Source organism: Bombus pascuorum, chromosome 2 (genome assembly GCF_905332965.1).
Source record: "Bombus pascuorum chromosome 2, iyBomPasc1.1, whole genome shotgun sequence".
In the NCBI taxonomy this organism is placed as follows: domain Eukaryota; kingdom Metazoa; phylum Arthropoda; class Insecta; order Hymenoptera; family Apidae; genus Bombus; species Bombus pascuorum.
This window is the reverse complement of record NC_083489.1, coordinates 12,362,494-12,380,126: the sequence shown is the minus strand read 5'-3', so window position 1 is coordinate 12,380,126 and position 17,633 is coordinate 12,362,494. Positions and strand designations below refer to the sequence as shown.

General features: G+C 38.8%; 2 protein-coding genes across 4 annotated transcripts in view; both read left to right on the top strand.

Moving 5' to 3' along the window:
- Positions 1-11,222, top strand: part of LOC132916557 (E3 ubiquitin-protein ligase MYCBP2) — a 263,362-nt gene extending 252,140 nt beyond the window's left edge. The window contains exons 31-54 of the mRNA XM_060976662.1: positions 251-473; positions 622-966; positions 1,078-1,284; positions 1,392-1,597; positions 1,671-1,821; positions 1,899-2,256; positions 2,329-2,509; positions 2,583-2,773; positions 3,181-3,246; positions 3,628-3,717; positions 4,059-4,288; positions 4,369-5,901; positions 5,982-6,153; positions 6,239-6,624; positions 6,780-6,909; positions 6,984-7,390; positions 7,455-7,569; positions 7,644-7,834; positions 7,898-8,326; positions 8,441-8,809; positions 8,880-9,104; positions 9,201-9,982; positions 10,080-10,450; positions 10,618-11,222. Of these exons, the coding sequence (XP_060832645.1) occupies positions 251-473; positions 622-966; positions 1,078-1,284; positions 1,392-1,597; positions 1,671-1,821; positions 1,899-2,256; positions 2,329-2,509; positions 2,583-2,773; positions 3,181-3,246; positions 3,628-3,717; positions 4,059-4,288; positions 4,369-5,901; positions 5,982-6,153; positions 6,239-6,624; positions 6,780-6,909; positions 6,984-7,390; positions 7,455-7,569; positions 7,644-7,834; positions 7,898-8,326; positions 8,441-8,809; positions 8,880-9,104; positions 9,201-9,982; positions 10,080-10,450; positions 10,618-10,733 (7,474 nt within the window). The 3' untranslated portion in view covers positions 10,734-11,222. The remainder of the gene's footprint in view (positions 1-250; positions 474-621; positions 967-1,077; positions 1,285-1,391; positions 1,598-1,670; positions 1,822-1,898; positions 2,257-2,328; positions 2,510-2,582; positions 2,774-3,180; positions 3,247-3,627; positions 3,718-4,058; positions 4,289-4,368; positions 5,902-5,981; positions 6,154-6,238; positions 6,625-6,779; positions 6,910-6,983; positions 7,391-7,454; positions 7,570-7,643; positions 7,835-7,897; positions 8,327-8,440; positions 8,810-8,879; positions 9,105-9,200; positions 9,983-10,079; positions 10,451-10,617) is intronic.
- Positions 11,223-11,970: 748 nt separating this feature from the next.
- The window catches only part of LOC132916537 (WD repeat-containing protein 47), a 79,850-nt gene continuing 74,187 nt past the window's right edge, over positions 11,971-17,633 (top strand). For 2 of the 3 annotated variants that reach the window (XM_060976629.1, XM_060976628.1), the window contains exon 1: positions 17,438-17,517. In XM_060976629.1, the coding sequence (XP_060832612.1) occupies positions 17,453-17,517 (65 nt within the window). In that variant the 5' untranslated portion in view covers positions 17,438-17,452. Of the gene's footprint in view, positions 12,064-17,437; positions 17,518-17,633 lie in introns of those variants that run through there. The other variant, XM_060976631.1, reaches the window with a different exon arrangement.

Sequence of the window (17,633 nt, the reverse complement as noted above, 5' to 3'; positions counted from 1 at the left end):
ATTGCGTAATTGAACAACGTGGAATTCAAGTACATATATTATAAAAATCGAGAAAATAGAGTTGCTTTTAGGTTTTTTTTAAATGTAAGATTTAAAATTTTTCAGAGAAAAAATTGCGCTGATGACAGATATTAAAATTATTCCCCGTGAAAATTTCTTAATTTATTACCTTACTTCGTCTGTGTTAAGCCGGTTTTGTAGAGTTTTGTCTGATAAAGTAACGTAACTGGAGAATCTTCTTTGCCCGTAGTGGTCACTCGAACGAACGACTCTTTCTACGAGACTTCGTATCTTGCTCGACTGGCACCAGCGGTGGTCGTTTGGCAAGATGGTTACAGCCAGACAGTTTCATAGATCCCTCGAAATGCGAGGCACTTTACTCCAAGGACGAAGTGAAGTGCGGATGCCCTGCCATAGTTACCATATTCACCAAAGACCAGTACGGCGATGTTGTTCATGCATCCAATGTGAAGGTATTACGATAACTATTCTCTGTTCTACTATAAATCACTTCTCTAATTTTAGGGGCATTCGATAATTGCATAGATATTATTTAGTACTGTATAATTGCGTGGTATTATTTAGTACTAACCGAAATTGCTTCCATTTGTAATTTTCTAGATAGAAGTAAAAGCTGTACCTATAGACAAGAGGGAATTAGGAGATTCCGAGCGAGTTTCCCAAACTGACCCAGTGACCTCCGATGGTCAGCCACAGCCACCAATGGATGTACCGTACGAAGTCACGATAAACAACAAGACTTGCTTCTACGCGATTACAGTCATGTCAGCTTATCAAAATTATTCCTTCGAGGAGTTAAGGTTTATGTCACCGGCTATAAAAAGATCAAGCGAAAACATGCTAGTTAGATCTAATAGCGATGGGAGTTATAGCGCAACGTGGACACCGTCGTCAATAGGATGGTATTCTCTTTTAATCACAATTGATGGATACAACATGGAAGATGTAAATATTATCCCTTTAAATCTTGTCGTACTGAATTCCATAAAATTGTTCGAGAATCATTTTGTAATATTTTTTTCTTTTCTTTTCTTTTTTTTTTTTTTTTTTTTGTAGAAATATGAAGTAGAAGTAAAGGAATCTCCGCAGGGTAAGCAACCACCGACTCAAAACATCGTGAAGAAGCCCCAGCATCAGCCGAGTAGATTAAGAAAATTCGTGGCAAAGAATAGCTCTGGCTTAAGGATCAGAGCGCATCCGTCTCTTCAAAGCGAGCAAATTGGCATCGTTTTGGTTAATGATACCATAGCCTTCATAGACGAAGTATGCAATTCTGCTTCCTTCGCGGAGTTTCAATTTCCTCGAAGGTTATACTTAGACCTTTATTAAAACGTTCTATCTCTCTGTGGCTTGTTATACTATTTCCGTAGATTCATAACGACGATGGTGTTTGGCTACGACTAAACGCGGAGACGATAAAGGAATATTGTAGCAGCAGTCATCTGGAAGCTTGGTGTCTGCAATACAATCAACACTTGGGAAAAACCTTGCTTCTTCCCGTCGAAGAGCCTAAATCGATTTTGGATCAAGTAATCAAGGAAACTATCTTACGGAAAAAACCGGAAGTAGTTGACGAGTATGGGAATCAATGAGTATCTATTTGTTTATCGTTGTTCTACTTGATTTCGTAACGTAATTGTTCGTTTTAGCAAAAGGAAGACGGTAACGTTCGACGGTGGTAAGAATATGGTCGTCGTAAAGTGCGGTGCTTCCGGCCATAATATCAGAAGTAGGCCAGGATTAAATGCTGCACCGGTAGGAAAGCTAGCTCTTGGTAACGCGGTGACCATTCAAGAATACGTATGTCTTAATATTATTCTGCTATGCTAATATAATAAAAATTTCTTAAATATTTGACTAAACGATGTTTCCTGCAGTTTGTCAATAGCGAAGGTACTTGGGTACGCATGGACGACGAATCGATGGGGAAGTACTGCTTTCGGAAAGGTCAAGTAACCCACGCTGAAGCCTGGTCTCTCGCTGTCAGCAAACATGGCATTACTTACATGAAGATCGAGCAAGACTCCGAAACCAACCCAGTGGAAAAGAAACCCGCGGCAGCAGATCCGTCCGAGTTGCCCAATCAGAAAGGCTTCGAGTTCTGTGCGCCTTCTGTGAGTCATGAGGGCTTCAATTTCACCGGGCAAAATTTAACACCAGGTACAGCAGAATCTGGAGAGGGTAGTAATACAAATCCATTCGTTTTTGGTTCATACAATCAACACGATTCATCAGGTATTGCGTAAAGGCAATGCGCTTCATCGTACGTAATGCATTATATTATCTATTTTTCATTGTACACCTTAGGAAGCGATAAATTTACTCCAGAGAAAACGGACGTTTCGCCGAAGTTCTCCAAGCCACATTCTAAAGAGAGGGTGGCGAAGGAGAGGGAGAGAGAAGGGGGCGGTGGGAAGTTGAGCGTCTTACAAAAGTGGTTGAGAGGCGATGACAAATGTCACGGGGAGAAAAGAAGCTCACCTGGCAGGTGAGTAAAACAAAACGAGAGACAAGGCAGGCGCAGTTAGATTAGTTTCGTTATATAGTTTTGGCATTTGTAGAGACTTCTCTGAATTCGTCGGAGTATCCGTAAAGGAACTGGTGAAAGCTATTGGAGAAAGTAGAGCCAACGGTAATGGACCTACGCCACCGGATACACCGAGAAGATTATCAAGAAGTTCATCACCAAAGAACCCCCAAGGTGGGTCACCAAGATTTCAGAGCCCGTCCTCTAGCCCGGTTCCAATACCTGGTACGTATACGAGACAAAACGAATCGCTGTTATACGACAAATATATTATCAGTTTACATCTACTATTCTTTTCTTTTTTTAACTGATAATATCATTGTTAATCTCATACATTCATGCGTGTGTCTTACTTCACACTTTTGGCATCGTAACTGGTCTGAGGAGGGAAACATTTCAGAAGCTGAGAGACCCGATACTGCTACTTGTAAGATTATGTATATCGTCTCACAGATATTTTTTATTTTATTCAGTGAAATGGATGATGATTAGATGAAACCATTAAGTTTGAATAAGTCACACCTTTCTCCGATTAATACTATTCTAGTCAATAAACAAACGACCTTAGGATATAAATATATACAGATCTTTATCTCGGATTAGTTATAACAAAATAGTAATGTTGCTCTTAGCTGGGTCCAGTCGGCAGCCAGTTGGTTCTGGTAATTGCCTCTTCCCTCCTGCTACTCATGCACCAGGTACTCTCTCCTTTCCTACTCGACATAACCCTCAATCTGTACAGTTGACGATAGCGTATAGTGTTTAATGTTGTTCGGTACATGTATTACTTCGAACACCAATTACATATTCTCATTGAAAGAAATACGTAATAGCACCGTAGACTACTCTTCTTATTGATGTACAACCATTATACGATTCAAATGCATGCAAATTACAGTATGTTGATTAATATATAAGATAAAACTGACCAATTGTTGCACGTACAAGTACACTTTTAATCCTTTTCAAGATAGAGAATCGAATAGTGCACATTAATAAAATACACAGAGAGACCCTAGTTTAGCTATAAATCATAACACGCTACATATTAATTCTACAACTAATAAAAAACTTGTCAGGTGGGAGAAGTTTGATAGGAGGGGGAGATAGTATCAGCAGCAGCCCTGTGCTGTGTGGCTCCCCCCGAAGTGTCGGTCTCTCCCCGTTAGGTAAGGATAACAACACACGTTAATGCTCTATAAATTTACACTACCATAAGTCTAGTCGCATTGAAACGACTACTTTTCGAATCATGATCGCATATAATACATGATTCAGATAAATTCATTGCTCTTTCATTCATTTCACGACAAAGTAGCACGAAGTTACATTGCACGAAGTTTTATGCGTATGTTATATCAAATCTGTTATATTTTTTTGTTATATCCATAGTTTCTGAAAAGCAAGGTGAGATAACGATATCCTTGCTAGAGGAAAAACTTATTAATTTTAAATATTAGAAGAAGCTAAAATTCTCGTCTACGAAGACTTTGTCTTTTTTTTTTTTAAGTTTCTGGTGGGATAGTAGACAGTATAACGTCACAGCGACGGGGATCAACACAAAGCGACACAAGTGCCTTGGTCAGTAGTTTAACAAGGGATCCTTCGCAATCTCCAAGTGCTGTCAGCACAACTGCCAATACTCGCGACCTCTCTCCAAGCCCGAGTTGTAGTTCTTTACACATGAGATCCGAGGGTAGTATAGCCAGTCCACCCGATACTCCAAAACAAGAAGGCGGAGTAAGTAAACAAACATATGTTTACTATCCATATAAAGACCACCGTACAATAAAGATTATGGATGTTTGTTTTTGTTCAAGGATTCTCAAGAAAGTCCAAAGAAAGTTTCCCAAGCACAGACGCAGACGAGTCCTGACAGCGCGACTACAGCTATGAAAGGTCACTTTAGTATAGGTTCTACTGGACCAAAAGAAGGAGTGAAATTAGTCAGAAGAGATCACACTAAAGTAGTGAAAACCAGAACGAAACGTACCATGTCTCCAACTAATGCTCAACAAAGTACAAACACAGTTCAAAGTAGAACGTTGAATTTAAGTAAAGATAAGGTGAAAGATGCCATCAGTCCATCCGTAGCCGAATGTTTGAGAGCGGTATTTGCAGCGTTCCTCTGGCACGAAGGAATCGTGCACGATGCAATGGCTTGCGCCAGTTTTCTTAAGTTTCATCCTAGTTTACCGAAGCAGGGCGCACTTGTTGTGACCAGGCAAACAGTGATACAATCGGCGGATAAACAGAAGCAGGAACAGAAAGCTAGACAAAGACATTCCGTCGAAGTGATCAACGCTGGAAACTACTTGTATATACAACCGAGCACTGTAGAAGCTTTAACACGGTCTGCCGCGAATGCTAATGCAAATAGAAATAGAAAGAAGCAGAAGACAGTCATTAAAGAAGACGTACAAGAAGAAGGAAAGTTGGATTCTTTGCCAGAATTTCAAACGGTTACGGTATTACCGCCGGCACTGAAATGCCTTGTGTTCTTGTGGGAGGAACTTAGTAACAGTTGTCTTCAGACAATAGAACAACGCTCGATATTGCCAAGTCCGATATCACAGATACAAGCAATGAAACTGGGAAAACGACCAGAAAAGCGACCACGGGAAGATAAACTCAAGGAACGCGAAAAGAAAAGCAGTAGAAAGAAGAAAGAATGGAAACCAGCTAGCAAAGGAAATGGACCTGAAGTATTAGTAGGAATAGAACGAGAAACAATCTGCGAATTATGTGGTATGATGTTTCCTCATCCAGTGACGTATCACATGAAGATGATGCATCCCGGTTGCGGATGGCACGCAGGAGGAAAAGGATACAACAGCGGAGGGAACTATTGCATCGGCTGGGCGGGAAATTGTGGTGACGGTGGAATTGGTGGAAGTTCGTGGTATCTCATCTGTGATACGTGTCGCGATAAATATCTACGAGCCCGAAAACTTAAACTCGCAAAAAAGTTTTTGACTGGAATGACGAAGAAAAAAAATGGTTCTTCCAAGATCGTATCGCCAGTTATTAGCCCTAGTGCAACTGAGACACATATAATCATGAAGAACAATGCTATGTTTCTCTTAGACTTGGCTAGCGCATCCGGATTAAATATTCCGAAACAGCAGAGACGGCCTTCCCAGACATTGTCGTCTGTGGCAGAAAATTACAGCCCTCCGGAAGCAGCTGGACCATTTCCACCGACTGGACCGTTTCAGTGTTTGCAAGCTTTAGGTGTTCATCATTCGCAGAGTCACGATGAAAGATATTACGAGGAGACTTTAAGACGCCAAAATGGACACCAAACAGCGTACGATGGGAACAATGTCATGGCTAATACTACGAACGGAAGGGTAAGAAATTTTCTGTTTTTTTATCCAACTTTGTTTGAAGACTTGTTAACTCTTGACTGTATCTATATATTATTGTATAGCCTTTGTCGGAAATGCCTTTGAGTGATAGCGACAGTGAAGGTGGTAAAGGTCGCGGAACATTTCACCGGTCTGTGTCGATGTCTACTGGTGCCCCTTGGACCAGAAATTCGAACGATGGTAGAGTCGTCGTGTTGCGAAAACGAAACAATAGTAGTAGCGAAATGAATACTGGTATGTGAACAATCGAATGTTAATTACGGTTAGAGTTTTAATTTTAAATTGGCAATAGTAAAAATATTTCACTTTTTTGTTGTAGACGCCGGGTCATCTCTTCTATGCTATCCTTCTGCCGCGTTACAAAAGTTAGTACCATCGATAAATCAATCGGCGATTGTCTCAACAAATCAAGGAGAAGACGCGAGTAATGATAGAATAGAAATCCTCATGAGACCGGTGATGCTGTTTGTCCTACAACAACACAATTTACGACATCTACAATATGCAATGAAGCAAGCGCTAAGACATGCTGCTTGCAGAGTTTATGCGATGCAAGCATTGAACTGGCTACTAAGGAGTGTAACACAGCCTATTTGCCTCCATGATTTATTATGGTGGTTTGTTGCGTCTCTGACACCCACAGCATCGTCTGAAATTCCAGATGCGAACGATGAAGATAACAAAACCGATAAAAAGGATGACCATGTAAGCATACCAACGCAATAATTAAATTCTATATTATAACATTTTCGTAGTTTCTATTCCGTATACTGGAACTTTTGAGAAACTATCAAACTCATTGTGAGCTTGATTCGCTAACTTCTTTCATGAACATAAATAAACTTCTAGCAATTTTTTAGGAAATGATCGGAGTATGTGAACACCCTCTAAGCGATCTTGTCATAGCAGGTGAATCTGTCAATCCATTACCAACCGTATTTCATACTTTGTTGCAAACTATAGCAGACTTGATGCTTTTACCACCACCTGGTATGTCTTTCATATTATCTATAGAATTGCTGTTCTTCATAAAAGATAGAAAATTTTAATGGATTAATTTTTAGGTTCTCCTTTACAACAAGCTGCTATTCGATGTTGGGGCATTAAATTCGCACCCGCGGATCACATGTTTCTTCATAGAAGTCACGTTTTTAGTAACATTAGTAAAATACTTTCGAGATCCGAGGAAGAAGAAGATATTGCAATAAGCATGCATGAAAGCCATCAATCGACTCATTCTCAACAAGTTAATAGCTGCGTGGAAGTTTTGAAAGATTTAACGTGTAGTGTGGAAATAAAAGCCTCTAGTAGACAAGCTATGATCGGTAGCTTGACTGATAATTCGACGGAAACTTTCTGGGAATCTGGTGATGAAGATCGAAACAAAACTAAGACGATTACCATCATTTGTGGTGCACATTCTCTCCCTCGAATGGTGTACATACATATCGATAATTGTCGTGACTTAACGGTAAGTTAATGATGAACTTTAACTTTCCCACTATGTCTTCATACTCATTATACTTATGTTACAGCACAAAGTGTCTAGTATTACATTTCAGTCAGGTAATAATGTAGATGAAATGATCAAATTGAGAACTGAAGAAATTGAAAGTCGATCTGCCGGTTGGATTAGTTGTCCAGTTATTGGTAACATTATATAATGTATTTTTAATTACAATATGAATCTTTTATTGTGAATATTATTGTCATATTTCTTACAGATCCACATCATGTTATGCTTGTTCTTAAACTGAAGGGTCCTGATAATTCCTTGCGAGTACGGCAAATACGAATCCTAGGCGAAATTGAAGGGGAATCTTTGAAAATTGGAAAACAGTTGAATGCACAAATAATTCAACAAAGAAATTGTGAAGCAGAAACGTTAAAAGTGTTCCGCTTAATTACTTCTCAAGTACGTTAATTATATACTATTCTTGGTATAACTTATGTATTTTTAATATGTTTCATTTGCCAGGTATTCGGTAAGCTTATACAAGGTGAACAACCACAACAGCAAATAGATAATACGGAAGGTTCTAACGAAGACTTGGAAGATAGCAACGATCTTCGCGAGCACATGGTTGGAATTTTGTTCAGCAGAAATAATTTGACGCATTTACAAAAACAAGTCTGTACACATATTGTTCAAGCTATTCAAAAAGAGACTCTTCGTCTGAGAGAAGAATGGGAGACGCTATTATGTTCTCCAACTTCTGCTAATAGTTTGTTGAGTGATAACAGTGATTTGCCTAAGGCAGCGGATACATATTGCTTTGAAATGTTATCTATGGTGCTAGCTTTAAGTGGTAGTTCCGTAGGACAGTATTATCTGTCACACCAGTATGGATTGTTGAAAGATTTGTTGAGTTTGTTACATACTGGATCAGCAAGAGTACAACGCCAAGTATGTATTTTACTTTTTCTAAGTTTCTATTTATATTTATATTTAAATTCTGATTTTTAATATTTTTCTAATTAAATTTAATTTCTAATTTAATTCTAATTTTTAATCATTTAGGTAACATCTTTGTTGAAGAGAATTTTACCAGAAATTAAGCCAGAAACATTAGCTAATGTTATCGGTGTCAAACGATTGCCACCCACAGATTTTAGTATTGTATCCGCGGCAAATAATGGTTTACCGCAAACTACGGAATTTGATGAACATTCCCCAGGAATTCTCGATGTTTTCTTAAGTTGCATTGCTAAAGCACTGACTGTTCAAGTTAAAGTAAAAGGGAAAGAAAATGGAAAAGTTTTGCAAACTACTTCATTAGCTACTAGTATTCATCCCAAAAGTCAAGTTGAAGCAAGATGGTGGTTAAGAGGGTGTATGACTCGAAAGTTAGCAGAAGTGATTATTCAACTTTTGAAAGATATGGCGTCGGTACGTATTAATTGATTAAAAATTGTGAGATATTTATACCTTATTAATTATATTATATATTTTTTTGTAGGGAAAATTATCAGAAGCTTGGGCATCTGTAACTAAAGCAGCGGTAGCAGAAAATATTCTAAATCTCACCAGATTGGATGAAAGAAGTCGTGACCCGACAGAATGCCTCAAAACTCCAACTTTGTGGCTCGCCCTTTCTTCTTTGTGTGTATTGGATTCTGATCATGTTGAAAGATTATCTTCTGGTCAATGGAGCGGTACCGAAGGGCAACCACCACCGCCTAGAGTGAGAATATTAAACTAATTTTTAAGAGGTTTATTATACATATGCATATATCCTGATATATTCAATTAAAATAAATTTTATATGTTTTTTATTTAGCCAAAATGTAATAATCACGATGATGGTGAAACAACAGCAATCATCCAATGCAACATTTGCGGAAACTTATGTCCAGAGTGTGATAAAATTTTGCATTTACATAGGAGAACACGATTGCATATAAGACAAGTTTGCAAAGAAGAAGAAGAAGCGATACGCGTAGACCTTCACGAGGGCTGTGGTCGAACAAAATTATTTTGGATTTTAGCTCTAGCCGACAGTAGAACGTTAAAAGCATTGGTAGAGTTTCGTGATGGTTCACCAAGGAAACCTGTTGGCGCTACATCTGGAATGTGTAGATTTTGTGGTACTACTGGTAATACAGGGCTGCTAGCGGTAGGGAATATTTGTGCGGATCACGACTGCCAAGAGCACGGTAAAAATGCGTGCAGCAAAGTACATGTGTGTGGACATATATGTGGAGGTGTTCGAAACGAGAATATCTGTCTACCTTGTCTACACAGATGCCTACCGGGCACTGATCTGAAACAAGATGCTGACGACATGTGTATGATTTGCTTTACCGAAGCTTTATCTGCTGCGCCTGCGATTCAGTTACAATGTGGGCACGTATTCCATTTGCATTGCTGTAGGCATGTTTTAATGAAGAGGTGGGTGGGACCTAGGATAACTTTCGGATTCTCTCTTTGTCCAATTTGTAAAGTTCCGATGGAACATCCTACTTTGGCGGATCAATTGGCTAGTATAAAAGAACTCTATGAAGATGTCAGAAGAAAGGCCTTAATGCGATTAGAATATGAAGGGCTGCACAATTATGACAGGTTTATACTGAATATTAGATAATATTAGAAGAATATTATACTTGAATATCAAAACGTATATGGGATTACATGTCTACACGATTATTAATTGTTACAGGGCCGAAGTAGCATTTGGATCAGGTGCAAGATATTACCAAGATCCTGCTACATACGCAATGGCACGTTATGCATATTATGTCTGTTATAAATGTCAGAAGGCCTATTATGGTGGTGAAGCACGATGCGATGCACAAGTAGGCGGAGAAACGTTCGATCCCACAGAATTAGTGTGTGGAGGTTGCAGCGACGTGGCAAGGGCTCAGATGTGTCCGAAGCACGGAGCAGACTTCCTAGAGTATAAGTGTCGTTATTGTTGCTCGGTGGCAGTCTTCTTTTGCTTTGGAACTACACACTTCTGTAACCCCTGCCACGACGACTTCCAACGAGTCACCACCATTCCAAAGAACGATTTGCCTTCGTGCCCTGCAGGTAGATTTCTCCTTCTAATTTTATACCTTAATTTTATCCATGATATGTTTTTGAAATTATACTATACAAATTATTAATAGAAAAGGATATAAAATATAAATTTATTATACATAGTGCTATTCTATAATTTATGTCATATATAGATATTTTCCAATTTTTATTATTAGGATCTAAAGCAAGACAACTCGAGGGGGACGAATGTCCATTACACGTGAAACATCCACCAACTGGAGAAGAATTCGCTCTCGGCTGTGGCATTTGCCGCAACGCGCATACTTTCTAAAAATCTTCAAAATCTATGATCTACGAAATCTATCTATTAACATATTTGATACGGGACATAGCTCTTATACGAGCTACATTCGGCACGATAACAGAGACTCTTAAAACTTTGTTGAGTCTTATTCATGCAGTATATATTAATATGACTAAACGGATATATAGTTCGATATAACCATCCTCATAATTATGAATATGTGTATCGAAGTGCTATGTGTATATTGATTTTTAAGAATTCTTATAATGATCGCAAAGGTGGAATTGATGCAATATAATGATGCAAGAGGAATGAAATAGATAAAACTGAATCTAGCTACAATCATAAGTGAAGATCTGGTGATGCGTGAAACTATATTTGTTAAGTATTACGTAAGTCGTTTTTATTGGTATTTTATTGGTAATTATTATTAAACGCATAGACGCGGAAGAAAATTTGTGCGTATATTAAACTTCCATTCAAAGCTAATAAAAAAAAAAAAAAAAAAAAAGAAAACTTGCACACGTGCATAAGTCATACAAAGTGTAGTGATTTTTTGGTAAAGTATTCTAGCTATAAGTGTTTAAAATATAATATATATATATATATAAATACTTAATATAATTCTCTACACCATCTAAGAAATATTTAATTATTATCTTCAATGATCCTAATGAATTATGCATGTAGGTAAATTATGTATGTGAAAGAAGTGTGTTATTTAAAAATGAGAATTCAATACATAAATTAAATAAAAAAAAAAGAAATCCAAATTTGAATGAATAATTATTATCTGTGGTATATGGAATGAACTAATTGTACTACATTTACACTATTATTCAATATGTCACGAAATATGCATTTATCATGTTTTCCATTTTCTTGTTTGTTTTTATATTTTTTTAAACGTGTACTACAATAGATCGTGTACTATAAAACTTTTGCTGTTATTTATTTATTGGTATAACGCTTTGTATTATATGCGCTATTTGCGAGGTGATAGTATCATTATGTACATTCATATACAAATAAAACGTGTAGACAGTAATTAACATATAAAGCGTCGATTGTTATTATTTGTGCTTTGATTTAATGCAGATTAGATGAAAGTAATAATCGTGAAGAAAAGTATTAGTTTATTACTCACCTCTAATTTCAAGACGAACTTAACGACCGTTATTTGAATATGGCGTCAGAACGGTTCGAGAATCAAAATCTGCGCACTTTTCGACTGCCGACTGATCGATCCAAGATGGCGATGAGCAACAGCGCCACGGTACGGCAGTTTGCCTTAAGCAGTGCGAGGTGTAACGTGTGTGTGTGCGCGCGATCCTGACGTTTTTCGCCTTGATCAGCGGTAAGTAGCCTTTATTTGCGAGTCGTGCAACAATAGTTATATAATTCCTGAACCTCGTCAGTTATGTATACTCACCCATTGAACGGCCTTTGGCGGGAAATTGCTTTCTTAGTGGGAAACGATCGGGCAACTGCTTGGTTGGAGATGATCTCCTACGCACGTTCGTGCCACCCTGCTAGCATTACTGTCAACTCGCTCTGTTTATTTTTACCACGAATTGAAGCCAATTACAAGCCGAGCGATAGCCTAATTGAACGAAATTACACAAGTTCCTCGTTTAAAAGAGAATCTTCCAGTCAAGATTTACATGAATTTAAACACACCGATCGATTCTTTACGAAAGTCTTTATAAAAAGCAACAGACAGATCAACTGTGTGCAGACAATGTTCTTATGCGCGTAGATTGCTCTTTTGACTCACGTTCCCGGAATATTTCTTCGAAATTAGATTGTGAGGGCATAGAATTCCTGCCAAGTTGTCGTCTGCTGTGTCGATACTTAACCTCACTTTGCTCACTTAACACAATGTGCTGTCAAGTTATAGACGCTTTCGAGGCTAAGTGGTCCTTGAATTTGGATAGTCGATAATGTATAGATACGATGCCTTTCAGTTTCATCGTCTAGCGCTGGATACAATAGAACTTTACTTCCAAATTCATACTTAACGAGCATTTTCTAAATTCTACCAAAAATATTCAAATTTGCTCTTTATCGATATCATGAAACCATAGAGTCAGTCGGTGTGTACTAAACTTTAATATGAACCACCGCGTGCTGTGAATCACGATTAAAATCAATGTCGCAACCATAATGCCTGCCATAAATTATTGTTTCGTGCGGAGGGTACTGGAAGAGCATACTGCAAAGCACGTTTTATTTCGCATGCGACTCGACTATCGATAAAAGAATAATGGGTCGAATGGCGAGGGTTCTGGTCTCTGCAGTTTGAACGTGCTCACGCTTTAATACGTTATGACACGATCTGACACGTTCGTAACGAATCAGCCGGTCGTCAGGACTACCGGCTGAGTAAGATTGCAACCATGGCATTCCAATGGGAAATACGCTTTGCGGGAGTCATTTAGATTCACGTGAAACTGGTTTTAAACACGTGCGTACCACGCGGTCTAATGCATTTCACGCATCTCACGCATTCGAGCACGCGCCTGTCGCTCACGGTGAATCGTTCTACGCACACAATCATTTGAGAAAGTACACTTTGTCGGCGACAATGAATGACTCGTTCTCGTCTGTTTCCATTTTCTCTGGAAATGGCATTACTTGCGCCGGTGAGCCAGTTGGAGATCAACTTCCGTGGCAGGTTATTTTATAACATTTCATTGCTTTTCTTTCATGTGATATATGTATACATATGTATTTATTATATCATATTCAGTATGTTTCAATATTTTTTTCTTCCGTATAACTCATGTGTATATAGTTCATTCAGTTTCGCATTGGTTATTACGTCCTTTACGATCGAATGAAAGTGCTGTTGCGAAGAGTATCGCGTTCACATTCGCGTTCAATTAATCTGATGACCCATGTTTAGCGAAATCCGAATACTACTGTTCAATGTCTAGCGCAACAGTAATTTCTATGATTACTACGCTGTTTGGGACCCCATCGTGATTGAAGTAACATCACCGGTACCCCGGAAAACCAGTTTCAGCGAGAGATCACCGTGTCCCGTTATTTTTACTGAATCGTATGCATTGCGTCAGTGCCATATGTCGCAGCCGATATCTGCACTATGTGTCGAAAGGTTTACATATACTTTCTACGATTTTCACCGAAATCAGCCTTAAATTCAGACATTACTAAACACGGCTGTTATGTCTTTTAGCTTTTTTGACGTATCCATTCAGATTAAGTATTACTAGTTTTTTTTACCAGCTATTACTAGTATTCATCGAACATTTTTCCATAATTTCTTTACGATGAAATACTTGCATGAATAAACTAGAAATAAATGTGTATATTTATTACATATGCTATAAATGATGTCTTTATTTTCTTTCTTACTGTCTTTATAGTTTTGCACTTCTTCTGGCTATATTATAAATTGCTCATTATTATTCTATTTTAAATGCTTATGTAATAAATGAAGGCAGAAGCAAGCGTGTTTAGTTATTCCCTAATTAACTAAATTACCAAATTCATACGTGTCATAAACCACGTTGCCTTCGTCGCCATTACTTAGATCAAATTCTAGCACTCTAAAATTAGTCTACCGCAATTCTACACAAGAATATTCTCTTTGCACATCACGTTTCGCATGCACATCACATATATCGTCCTTACCTTCAAGATTAAAGTCCATCTTAATTAAACACTTCCTATACTCCTCCAAGTCTCTAACGGCTTAGATCTATGAGCTTGCGTGTTTGTCTAACCGCACTATGCATATATTCTGCTTCATTCGATCTGATAGACAAACATTTTCCCCATCGTATAATTTTCATTTCTAATTAGAAACTTCCGTGACTCGAATTATCGCGATTGGATCCACCGTGAAATTCTCCATTAGACTGACAATATGGAAGCTTCGTCTTTATCATTGATTTAATCGTATATTTCGATCAGTGATGCCAATTAACGATGCTTTTTCCTGCAAGTTTTATTTCTCCATAGGACGGCACATATTTGTAGCTTCAAAGGTATGGTTGGTTTCTTTCGGAATTTTCACCGTGAACGTGTTTTCTTCCCTTTATCTTCTGCTTGTCGCGTTAGAAAGTTGAAAATGCTACTAACGCATCGGTAGACACTTGTAGTGCATTAATTGGACGCATGTCGCTCAGAGCGATGAATGGCTCGAGATAAACGAGTGATTACAAGAAAAAGTGGTACAAGTGACGAAGTATATGGTTTGAGGAAAATATAGATAAAATGGATCAAATATTAAGGCACGTTAGCATTTTAGTATTTAGTCATGAAAGCTTGTGGAAATTGATACTAAAATCTTTCTATTATTTTTCAAATGATTCGTTGGTACATGCTGATGAAGAATCGAAAAAATGATTGCAGAAATATAATTAATTATCGTTAAAAAAATCAAGTAATGTTTTATCACTGAGAAATAAATGAAATACATGTCTAGATCTAATGGTGGATTTTAGCTAAAATAAGTTGATCCGTGAATTAAAACAAAATCTGGTATCTGTGTGATATGGTATGTCTGGAATCTCTGGTGATGTTACAGTATTTCTTATTGTATATATATTATTATATATTAATGAGTATGATATCTTTGGAAAAGCATTTGAAAAATTACAATAGTCAAATAAAAACAATTCAAATTTAAAGAAATCCAGTTCGAAATTAGGATTATTATTAATATTCCAACCACGAATTCCTCGACATCAGGTGTCCTTGAGAAGAAACACAACATTTCAGAATACTTCTAGTATAGAAACAAAGTGAGAATGGAAAAAATAAGCAGTTTTAGAGGCCGAATTTCAATGAGGAACGAGTTCGGTAAAATGACTTTCGATCGCGAATTAATTCCGTTCTCGATCCGCTGAAGAGAGAACCTTACGGTTAACGGATTTGGTAGGCAGGTTATATCTGTAGGCTATACTAGGACTCGATTGAAGTCGTATCACTCGTCAGGATCGCAGACGTGTATTTAAATCTTGAGTTTCATCGCATTCAGACTGTGACAGCACACGGTATATTGTAATTGCGTTAAAGCTGCGTCAACGCGTGCGCTCTCATTACTGAGATTAACGATGTTTTAATTGCGCTGCGAGGTATTTAAGGTTGCGTCCGCCAGTCTGGTCTCTTTCCGATGAGCTTAATTGCCCTTTTCTGCCTCACGCTCTCTCATCTTCTATTCTGTCGATCTTCACGTGTATGCAAGATTCTGACTTTCAGAGAAACTAGGCGACGTATGCACGTGGAAAATCGTTGAAAAAGCAGATGAGCGTGATGATCGATAATCTACAACAGGCATGCGGATAATTAGCTTAGCTTCGAAGAGGAATAAAAAATATCCTACAAGTGTAGAATTTGATAAGAGATACATTGTTATGTGTTCTCTCGAACGTAAAAAATTCGCGACACTCGAATGCCAGCACGGGTCTGCGCAACTCTCGGATTTTTATATTTGCTACCACCTCGAACCGGTTGCGACACAACGACGTCGTTCGAGCCGCGATCGTGACCCGCGAGCTGTGTCCCCGAGTATCGGTGGCCAAGACATCGCGAGCCAAGATCAAGGCCGTAGATGCCGGTCGCGGTGAAACTCCGGCGATTCGCGGGGCGAGCGTAAAATTCGCGTGGACACGGGCCGGAGCGGTCACGAGCGTGTGCACGCCGTGTATCCGCTAGACAGACAGAGAGAGAAAGCGCGCAGATTCGCTCACGCGTGCACACAGGTGCGTGGAGCCAAGGTGAATGCGCCTTGAACGCCGCTGAGCACCTTCAGTCGTATCTTCTTCCTCTTCACATCAACACTGCGGACGGTGTATCGTCGGCTCTGCGCGCTCGCGTGCCGTGTTTCCGAGACGTCGTTGCTCGTTTCACGAATCACCCTTTGATCAGGCCAGCCACCGAGAACGCTCCTGTTTACCAAACCTGTCGACCAACCAAAAGTGGGATCGGAGAGGAAAAGAGACGAATGGCGAACTGCTCCACGAAACCGTGATTCAGCTTCGATCGTTTTTCGTTTTATATTTAGAGGGATCGACGTTTTTGTAATATACGGAATGCTCGCGTGACTCGAAGATTCTCAGCAAACGCGAGGCAAGCGGACACAGAAACGATAAAGGTTCAATGTGCGAATCGTCGACCGTATGACTTTATCGAGATCGTACGATACGAAGTATTTGATCGAGTTCGATACGAGTGAGCTTTAGACGCCAGTGTCGATGAAAATGTTCGCGAAACGTCGTGTATTCCTGTGAGACGAGTATCTCGGGTCGTTAGAAGTTTCGTGACGGCCAGAGAAGTATGTAGTTCGTAACTGACCTAGCTTGATGAATATCGAGTGACGAGTTGATTCGTTGAGGCGCTGACGAATGTCGGCTCTTGACTCGCATTAGCGTATCCTTTCGCTCGCTGTTAATTAAAAGCGTCGTTAGCCCTTTGCCACCAACTGACTACACGAACTTCCCTGTAAACGTGTCTCGAAAATGATGATTGATAAAGCTTTCGAACGGTGAAGTCTGCCAGTGTTTTTGCATTGCAAATTGAAAACGAGAATCGAAGAGTGGACAGAAACTGTTTGAATGCCTTTTTCCTCGTATGGTGTTTCATTGGTCTATGAAGCAGCAATTTTTTCTTTAAAAGTGATAGTGGATGCTGTTTATTAGTGTTACGGTTTGAGAACAAGATTTTCAAAATAGAAACATTTGATCAGCGACGAGATATGGGAGAGAAGCTCTACCATGGTCGTCGTAGCTTCGTCGGCGATTACTGTGGTTGAGGATTTTTCCAAAGACACCTTAGGAAGGTACAATATGGTCATATATTTCATATGAAATGTCTTAATTAAATTCTGCAAACGTAAACAGTATTTAATTTTCTTTTACTTTTTATGTACTCTATAATTCGTTTTACAATTAATAT